We start from the raw sequence: 10,255 nt of genomic DNA, 5'->3' as shown, positions 1-10,255 counted from the left end.
CCATTTCCATAATATAACATAAGGTGCGGTTTTATGTGCAGCATGGTAAAAGGTAGAGAGACTCACAAGCAAGGTAAGAGCTGGAAGCTTAATAGTCTGGAGAGTATGTCTAGGATGACATTATCCTGCTCTTCCTCTTCACCACCAACTGACACATTACCCCTTCAGGTCCAAGAACTTATTGCCACAAAATTAACTCCAAAGTACAAAGCATGAGACATGGTTTTTAAGTATAAATCTATCATCAGAAGAGAATATATGGATCAGGTCATCAAGCCAATCTGAATCCACCCCAAGTACCCTTTCCATCCATCTATTCACATTTCCCCACCTGGACTGGTTTTTGAAAGAGGTTCTCTACTACCTTTGCCATCTCCATTAGTTAACATTCGAATTCCCAACGCTCAGCGAATTGACCCATTCATCTTCCTCCAAAAACAAAAGACTACCCCACAACTAGGATACATTGGTCTCTCTCCCCAGCACACCAAATTATTAACTGTTCCCAACACTGGATTCAGTTCATATAAAAATAAAACCAATAAAGTTTTTGTATATGTGACAGTCAAGAAATATGTTTCATATATTCCGTCAAAAGAAAAAGAAACTATAATATCTCTAAACATGTCATACGTTCTTCTGATAAAACGAAAAACAGATGGAATGGAATTTCAAATTCTTGTATCAATACAAGTTACATTGCTGATATTAAAAATTAACTTAAATAACTACTAATCTGAAGTCGAAACCATGGTTTCGTCTAGTAAATATTACAGGTGGCTGACCCAACATACAGAAGGCTCCATACGTACGTTGTATTTATCAACGGCCGCCATGGGAATCAATCAGGGCATCGGCAGTATGGGTTTGAATGCTCGCTCAAATTTGTGGGCTTTGGTAGGAAGTAGGAACTCGAAAATGAAAGAAAAAAAAAAGGGTATCTGTGAACAGAGTTATGCAGAACTTAAAGAAAACGGGGAGGAAGGAACAGAGGACGGCAAAACGGGGGATGGAGGGGGCTTTCTCTCCGGCATTCTGACACCGCTTGCGCCGCCGAGGGGGGAAAGGAAGAGAAGGCGAGGAGTTAGGTTGGAGAAAGAGAGAATAACTAAAGAAAATCTGTACCGTTAAAACGGACGTGATGTTTGCGTACAAAGCTACTCATTCCGGTTAGAATTAGGAATCAAAACCTTCTTTCGATTCCAGTTAGAATTAGGAATCAAGACTTGTATATATTCATATTAACATCAACTCTTTCTTTCGTTGGTTTTTTTATCAACAAATCTACCATTGATCTTGGGTTCTTGGAGAGGTTCAGAAGATCAAAGATGTTAAAATATTTAGACAATGTTGACGATGGTGGTTCGTGGGAGAAACTGAAGAAAGAGAGTGAAGTAGGGACTGATAATGAAAGCCAGCGGTTAAGCAAACTAACTGTCTTGGCTTTGGAAGGGTTTACAAATAGCTTTGTAATGAATAAGAAGAAGATGACGATCATTGAGAACTTTGGAACTGGAACTGGAACTGGAAGTCCCTCTGTTGAAGAAGAAAAAAAAGACTGCAAGAAGCAAAAGAAGCAGAAGACAAGTGATCCCAAGAAGCAGAATCAGAGAAAGGGTTTCAATCCAGTGGTAGAGCTTAGTGCTTTAGGTTTAGAACCACCTCCCGATATGCCTCAAGTATTCAAGAATCGCATCGAAAGCTTGGGTGGGACTGACATAAAGCTGGTTATACAGAAGTTCATAAAGCCCACTGATTTGAACCGAGGACACAACCGTTTGTCAATGACATTGAAACAAGTTAGGAACAAGTTTTTGAGCGAAGCAGAGGAGGAAAAATTCAAGAATAATTGGGGGATGGATGTTATATTGATAGAACCATGTCTTGAAGTATCTAAAGTACACTTGACCAAGTGGCTCATTGGAGGGAGCTTTGCATATGTCTTCAAGACTCAGTGGAATCAAATTGTCAAGAACAATGCTGATACTCTCAAGCCAGACGCGGTCGTACAAATTTGGTCGTTTCGAGTGGGACCCGAATCACAGCTTGGTTTTGCCATTATTAAGGTTAAAGAAGGAAAGACCAACTCTGAAATTCATTAGATAATGAGTTAAAAGATTTCCATGAATAGAAGATTCTAGATTGTAGAACAGCCTAAGGCTTTTTTCTTATCAATCTTATTTTATTTTTTTCTTCTCCAGTTAATGTTTCAAATTGTAAATATGTTGAGATTACTTACAAGTGATGATGAATTGTTATGATTGTTACAGTGAATGAATAAGTTTAGCAAATACCAGATAATAGATACACATTCCTCTTAGAATAGCTTATGTTATCTGGTAAATATTACAGGTGGCTGACCCAACATTCAGAAAGCCACGGAGCTAATATAAATGCATTTGGCAAAACACTTTCTTTTGGCACTTAGCCTCACCTGAGTCAGCCAGCACCAAGAATATTTGCAGAAAGAACTATCTGTAGCAGACCAACATGCAACTGGATTATCTTAAAACGATGAATATTTGACAAGAAGCTAGGGTCTTGTCATAAAGTAATATTCTCACATATGTTCCCTTTTTTCCTTTTTTTTTCTGATACAAAGCAATATTCTTACTGTAATTCCTAACATGATATTTACAAAATTTTCAATCACAAGATAACTTCCAGTGAACTTCAAGATAGAATATTCATGATTGACTCCTGTAAGCATTGCTTATCATGAACATGTAACAAAATGAAAATCAGGAACTAATATCAACAAGCTGCTAACTGCCTAAATCAACCGCATCACATAATACTAATAGAGTGATATGATTTCCACACCACCAGGAACCTTAAATCTAATTGAAATGTGTACTTTCTACACCAGGATTTCGATTACCAATGGTACAATTGGACTCCACAGGCAGATGGCTGATCAACTCCATAATCTTGATGAAAAGATTAAACCCACCACCAAACCAATTGATATCTTCAAAGTCACCTTGCCTGTCACAAACTCGCAGATTATAGACATAAGCATTTTTGGAGACTATCATTCAAACTCGCCTGATCACACCTTGTATGGCGATAAGGCATCATAAGTAACAGAAAGCAACTGTATTAATTCTGTTCAATTCGCAAAGGCCTTCCCCAGTCTCGCAGTAGCACTTTCAGAGCTAGGGGTGGTCATCAAGTTTCCACCATCAGACATGTAGAAATTGTTGTAATTAATTCTGGCAACCAGATCAGCCAAATGAGGAAAATGCCCCACATTGAGCTTGAAAGACAGGACCTTCATTGTCAAGACAAAAGCCTTTCAATTAGAGAATCCAACTTAGCACATTATATATCTGCCCCTTTAAATAAAAATTGTTGTTGCTCCCACCCCCAAAAAAACAACAAACATATTATACGTATGTAAGGATGGATATTTCTCTTTATGCATGCATATTTCACATTCTCAGCAAACACTGAATGAGATGCAAACTGATAGCAACCCAAATCCAAATAAAAGGCTAATGCAATCAGGAAGGGTTGGACAGTACTCTAAGGAGGAAAGCAATGCAATCATCAAACTGCTTCTCAATCCGGTCCACTTCCATTTCACATCTGGCCTTAATTGCAGAAACTGCTCCACCACTGCTTAAAGTCTGCTGTATGGAATAGAAGTCCAGAGCTAGTCCAAGAATGCTGTTGATTCGGCTTGCAATCAGAGCCCACTGAGAATCAATGAGATCATCAAGCAATAATCAAACGATAATTCCTGAAAACTTTCAACTTACAAAGAGTACGCAAGATTAAAAATCAAAATATCTGGAAATTCTACCAGCTTATCTGGAGCCACGAAGCATTGTCGATGAATTGATAATAAGTAGGCCTCATGTACTTCTATAACTTCATCCAGAGACCCAGCAGCAGCCATTCCTTCACAAAGTTCACGCCATGCACTATGATACACCTGATCACCAAAAGCTAGTCAGAGATTTCAAGGCTTAGAGTTTACTTTTATATGCAGAAGCAGCTATCAAAGTCTGCCTTAAAACTAAAATGTATTAAATATACATAAATGCATTTTAATTAAATGGCCCGAAGGCCTAATAATGTTAATTGTCAGAAAACCACCAATACATGTTTTTGGAACCATAAGCCCCTTATTGAAAGCTAGTTAACAGCAGCAACATAAGCAATCTTAATAATACTTTAAAGGATCTCTATACATATATGTATATATAATTAAAAACAAAAGTGATGTTAGAAGAAAGGTCACAAAAAGTTAGTATGTTCAGAGAATTATGAGATAAAGCATTCTTATTTACAAGTAAATGACTCAAAAAGTTTGTATAATAAAGCCAATAAGTTGATTCGGCTTCCATTTCACATCCGGCCTTAATGTTTCTCAGACAATCCAACAGTACAAGAGGTCATTAGAGACAAATAGGAAGAAAAAAAAAGAAGTAACAAGTGTATTGTTAAAAGGACAATGAAATTATAAAAAAAAAAGCTGCAGACATAAGTTTTAGAAGATGGTTAATGTAAAGTTGAAAAAGAAATAACAGAAACATAACTTCTAAAAATAAGGTAATATTAGCATCAAGAAAAATCTTACTCTATCCATTACGTATTGGTGAAAAGCATCCACAAAATGAAGGAGTTTTTGCTCCACTAACCAGTGGCGCTTGCGATCGTTTCTTACAGTGCCTTTATCCTGGAAAGTAAATACTCAAAGAATAAACTCATGCATCAAAGAAATACTGACATCAGCATGATTGGGTCTCACAATTGACCACTCATGTCTTCTTGGTGACCGTGCAGTATTTTGGAGAAATCAATGATTATTTGATAGAAGAGCACTGTGACAAAAAAATGAAAACAAATAACCTTCCACATCCATCTCCGAGCTTTATCAAGTGCAAACTTAGCCCGCTTGACCTTCAGCAAGAATGCCATGACCTACATTGAACATAAAACAATTGAGGAACATGCATATTTTTAGATGACAGCACCTTACAACCAAAGTGAGAGTAGTACCTGATTATACTTCTTAATGGCCTCTGAATTAGCTATCAGTTCAAGGGGCCAAGAGACCTGCCATGTTCAGTGCATGAATTTTAAGGACATGACTCATAAGTGGGAGAAAAAATAACTAAGATTGACTATGGAATTAACCTTGTACATGAATTGCAGAGAGTCAAGGCCATCAATTCCATAGCTGTGTGGATGACTTTTGCACAGAGCCGAAGCAACAGTAGTTGTATTAGTTTGCTCATCGCCATCAAAACCATGAGTCTTGGAAATGGATACCACCAAAGAATCTGGTGCACTGAGTAGCAAGCCATCAGCTGAGTTTCTAATGGATTCCTGTAGTGCATAAGCTTAAAACATTATCCCAATAAGAATTAAAAAAGTGCAAATCAGATGATTGTACATTGCGTCAAACTGAGAGATTGGCAACTTTCAACTTTGCAATGCGGGCAAAAGCAACAAATCATCATCCCATTAAATACAAAGAATGCTAGACCAATTAAATCTTTGCTCAACTATTCACCTGCAATATAGTGTTCAACTCAAAATCATCATCTGAGGTTTCTCCTCTATCCAGCTTATTGAATATCACTGTCAAAAAGTGTTGCAACAAATCACCTGAAGATAGGAATGTATAAAAAAAATGTCAGAGAACTAAGATCTAATAACCAACTGACATACATCAGAATCAACAGGTATAGCACCTGAACCTAACAAGTATATGGCACGCAACACAGCAAGCTCATCCATCAATCTCCAACCATTCATTAACTTTGACAGGATAAGGCTGCCAATATAATCCACCTAGGACATTAAACCCAAACATTATAGATATAAAAACGCTTGTCACAACTAAACAAATAAGCAAAAACCAAAGGTTTAATGAATTCAGCAATTTACCTGCTTCTTGATGTAGACAGTGAGACATTCCTGCATAATAACGATAGGAAGTGCAGTAGTCCTTGGTTGAAAAGTTTGAATCCAGCTAAGTACTCTTGATGAAAGGGTGCTATTCTTCTGGAAAGGCAAGAGCTCTGACATGTGGATGTCATCCTGTTTCCAGATTCACTTATGTATCAAAAATGCTTGCAGGGTTTGCAGAAGAAATCGAGTTTAAAAAATATCGATCTAGCAATACCTGTAAAGCAGGAATAAGAGTAGGAAAGGGAAACAACACTTCCAACAACTTAGTGTCATGCTGAGCACGAAGATGTTCAGATTCAACAAACTGGAAACCAAGAGTATAGTTTGTTCCATGAGGTCCAGAAACTAGCTCACTTTTCTCTCCGAAAACAGCTTTTCTTAAGTATTCATCATTTAAAGGAGGTAAGCAAAACTTTTCTGATAAGTTTAGTGCCTTCCAGGAATTCCTGTTCTTATCAAGCATAGTTTGACACACAGTAAGGACTAGATTTTCTGGACAGAAAGCTCCTTGGAGCGAAAATTTATTTTCAACATGTATAACCATATTTTCTGCTTTTGTATCTGGAAAACAACATGAATCCTTATCTGCAGGCTCTACATCTATAAACTTTTTCTTTAACAATGAATCGACCAAGAAGTTATACCAGATCTTCTCTGAGTATGCTGAAGGTGGCAAGGGTTCAGCAGTCCCATACTCCATGATCTGTTCTTTCATATATGAGAACAAGGAAGATATAATCTCAGCTTTGCTCTGGTCACCTTGGCAAAAATATCGAGAGATATGATCACCATGGCCTAAAAGACCTGCTAATGAAATACAAAATATTTCAGCCAACGCTAACCCTGTCATGCCTTGCCAATGATTCATCTTGTTTATATCGCAGTCATCAAGATAACTCCCAAAACCATCATTGTATTTATCATTTTTTTTGCTAGTAGGCAATGTTGATGTCATAGGAACATGGCGGATCAGCTGCAATGATTTCCCAGCAGAAACAATTGACTTTGCTATGTCCTTAATAAATAAAGGACACACTAGAAGGTCTCTATTGTTTTGCTCTTTTCCTTTCATAGAACTAGATGTAGAAACAAACTCCTTTTCAGTTGTTTCCTTCTTGTTACTAGTCCAAGGTACATAATCATTGGTATCAATTGGGGCAGAGGGGTCAACTTTTAACTTGCAATTTTGGACAACCCTTAGTAAATAGCTCTTTTCCCAGAACTCAGCCTCATCAACTGAGATTGCTCTGTTAGCATAAAAGAACATCTGCCAAAGAGACCAAAGACAATGATTGGGAATTTAAGAAGGAATCTATAACAATGCATTAAACCCTGAAAATAGAACCTATAACAGAACAGCACCTCATCTCCACTGTGTAAAGATACTGCAAATTGGGATAATTGCGTCAAAGGTACAAAAATCAGAGACAAAAAGCATGCCTACAATTCAGCAAATATATGAAGAATGGAATCCTAATTGCAAACTATCATAAGCATTCCCAGAATATTAATGAATTGATATGCCCAACCCCAGTCTTCATAATTGCATCAAGAGAGATTTTGGCAAAGATAGTTAATGATGGTGCTTTACCATTCCGCCAAGATGGAATTTCTGGATATATTGAAGTGAACAAATTGTTTCAGGCTTTAGAATAAATTCAGCTTGAATCAAAATTACCTCCTCAAAAGGATCATCTAGTGTCCCTTCAAAAAGCCAGGAGTCAAGACCCTCAATGTATGGCAGTAAGGTTCCAACAAATATATGAACTAGCATCTGGTATACATCCCCCTGAAAATAGCACAAGCTCCATGTTTGAATTGCATACACCAAGAAAGTCACACAAATATGAAGCAACACATGAACACTGATCACTAATGAGAAAGTAGATACAACCTCACCACCTTGCACAAGACATACTTCACCAAGCTTTAGATAGAGATGGTCAAGGATATGAACAGCAATTTCAGCAGATGGTATACACGAAGTAGGCTCAAAGCATGCTTGGGGAATGGCTCCATGAACTATTTGCAATAGATATTCAGCACCTGAGCAAAGGCTAATATTAATGAAAATGGATTAGAAAAATTCGCTAGAATAAGAAAGCTAATGTCATGACTTAGAACAAAATCAAAGAAAAGAAGCATGTAAGTGCTGAAGCTGAAATCCAACTACATGCACACGTATATCTAACACTGAAAGTATGATGCATTACAGGTTCCCTCTGGTACAAATTAAACAATGACACCAATTCAAAAGCCAAAACCAACTCAAAAGTTAACAATAACAAATTATACACCTTTGAAATTTCAGAAACTAAAACCACGATGGCACTAAAAACAAAACTAAACGCCTGTAACTTTTTTAAGGTGAAAGTCTGTAAGACAACATATACCAACCTGGATAAAGAACTTGTCAATCCCAACAGGGTCAGCAAGGTTCCCCCATTTGAATTGCTGATCTTAGTTTCTTCCTTTAAAGCAATATCACGCAACCTCTGCACTAGACACAACAATTTGACTAAGTTTTCAAAGCCTTCATACCAAACACAAGACAACTAACCTTCCCATACAATGGAAAAAGAAAAACATCTTTACCAACTAACGCTCATGTACCATTTTATTTACTTTTACTACTCGCCCTTTACTTTGAACAGTAAAAAGCCGAAAAAAAAAACACCATTTAAATGAAAGAAAAGAAATGATTTTATGACCTTGAGCCAAGAAGAAACGGAGGAAGCAAAAGCTCTCAAAGTGGGAGGAGGAGATCCAAGCTGCGTCTCCACTTTAGAAACCGCAATTTGTACAAGTTCCAAACACGTAGCGGCATACATGAATTGGTTGAGCATCACGCCGAGGCTCGACTGCGACAAATGCGTCACGTAAATCCCACTTCTCACACAAAATCGCCGCCCCTTTCGGTCCCAGGAAAACAACGAACCCGAAAAGCCTTGCAACATCCGAACAACTCCTCGAACCAACTCCAATTCCGTAGTCCTGGCAGAGGAAATCGGGGACGAAAATTGTACGTCATTGTCAGAGAAGACCCCATAGATTTTGTTGATCAAACTTTGAGAAGCTTCTGGGTTTGAATTGATTAAACTCGTAGTTTTCATAATAAAAGAAAATTTAACAAAAAAAAAGTTTTAAGAATGGAAAATAGCAGGAACAAGGAAATGTTGTCTTACAAAGAGTGGAAGAGTGTTTAAATCTTTGAGTGGCCAAAATGCCAAATGGCGCCTGCATGTTTCCTTTGTTATTCAATTTAGCCCTTTTATTAATTTCTTTTGTCCCAAACCTAAATTAATTTAATTTGAACTGCCCAAGAAGTTAACAACTCCTATGTTTTAATTTTATAAACGAATTTATAAATTTATTTAAAATTTATTCAACGTAATGGTTGAAAATTCTTTTAAATTATTTAAAACATTTTAAATAAATTTTTATATTATTTTCAGTTCACTAAATTTTTATAATTAAAAATCGATTAATTATTATTTTATACTCACATGACGATTACGTGCGGAGGTAAAATAATGATAATTATCATATCATCATATCACATTAATATACTAAATCATCATTATTATTATGATATGTTAATATGTCATATGAGAGAATTTGATATTTTGATAAAATTTGACATCCGAATCAAAAATAAAAACTAATAATCATATATGTTTTACTTTTGAATATTTTAAATATAATCCATTATTGTATATAAGCAGATATGAAAATATGACTTCTGAATTTTTTGAAACATCAATGAAACCTATATTTGATGTGCCCTTTGAATTTGATTAATGAAAATTTAACCCGTCTGATCCATTGAAGGGAGTTTTGTATCCATCTAATGTATATGATATATGGATCTAAGGCCAATTAGTAATCTCTATATGATAGTTTGATAGATTTAGATACATCCAAGTTGATGGTATATCATATAATCATTTATTCTTTGATTGCGTTCAATTAAATTCTTAAATTTTAATTTTGAGTCAAATAAATTTTTATATTTTTATTTTGATCCAAATAAACTTTTATTACTAATGATTGAATTAGTTAAAATACTATATTATTTTATTCTACGTGACATGTTAACACACTATAATAAATAATGATGTGATATATTGATGTAACATTTTTACTTTTCACATGTAAAATAACAAATAATATTTTAACTACTCTACTATTAATCATAAAACTTTATATGATTCAAAATAAAAAATAAAAAAACTTAATTAAACATAATAAAACAATGACTTATTTGAATATTTTTAAATATTTATTTATTTATTTATTTTACATTATGGCATGCATAAACCTACCT

At 35.7% G+C, this 10,255-nt stretch overlaps 2 protein-coding genes across 5 annotated transcripts; one reads left to right on the top strand and one right to left on the bottom strand.

Annotated features, from left to right (window-relative positions):
• Positions 1-82: 82 nt before the first annotated feature.
• On the top strand, positions 83-2,102 carry LOC149526577 (uncharacterized). Its single transcript, XM_089785227.1, has one exon. The coding sequence runs from the start codon at positions 1,329-1,331 to the stop codon at positions 2,100-2,102; it is 774 nt and encodes a 257-aa protein (XP_089641353.1). The 5' UTR covers positions 83-1,328.
• A 388-nt stretch (positions 2,103-2,490) lies between these two features.
• Positions 2,491-9,167, bottom strand: LOC110425862 (uncharacterized). Of its 4 annotated transcripts, none has more exons than XM_021440931.1 (15): positions 9,114-9,167; positions 8,640-8,922; positions 8,326-8,423; positions 7,607-7,985; positions 6,143-7,195; positions 5,905-6,057; positions 5,709-5,808; positions 5,528-5,622; positions 5,149-5,340; positions 5,011-5,067; positions 4,861-4,932; positions 4,589-4,687; positions 3,809-3,940; positions 3,528-3,701; positions 2,491-3,274 (listed from the first exon to the last, which is right to left on the bottom strand). In XM_021440931.1, exons 2-15 carry the CDS (start codon positions 8,883-8,885, stop codon positions 3,113-3,115), a joined length of 3,012 nt encoding a protein of 1,003 aa, XP_021296606.1. In that variant the 5' UTR covers positions 8,886-8,922; positions 9,114-9,167; the 3' UTR covers positions 2,491-3,112. The 4 variants fall into 4 exon arrangements, with proteins under 4 accessions (XP_021296606.1, XP_021296607.1, XP_021296604.1 ...); XM_021440932.1 differs by lacking the exon at positions 9,114-9,167 and having other exon boundaries at positions 6,143-6,374; positions 6,573-7,195; positions 8,640-9,107; XM_021440930.1 differs by lacking the exon at positions 9,114-9,167 and having other exon boundaries at positions 2,492-3,274; positions 7,607-7,717; positions 7,823-7,985; positions 8,640-9,107.
• Positions 9,168-10,255: the final 1,088 nt, after the last annotated feature.

Source organism: Theobroma umbraticum, unplaced genomic scaffold, assembly GCF_002168275.2.
Source record: "Theobroma umbraticum cultivar Fairchild unplaced genomic scaffold, ASM216827v3 scaffold_12.1, whole genome shotgun sequence".
Taxonomy (NCBI): Eukaryota; Viridiplantae; Streptophyta; class Magnoliopsida; order Malvales; family Malvaceae; genus Theobroma; species Theobroma umbraticum.
This window is presented reverse-complemented; position numbering and strand designations above follow the sequence as displayed.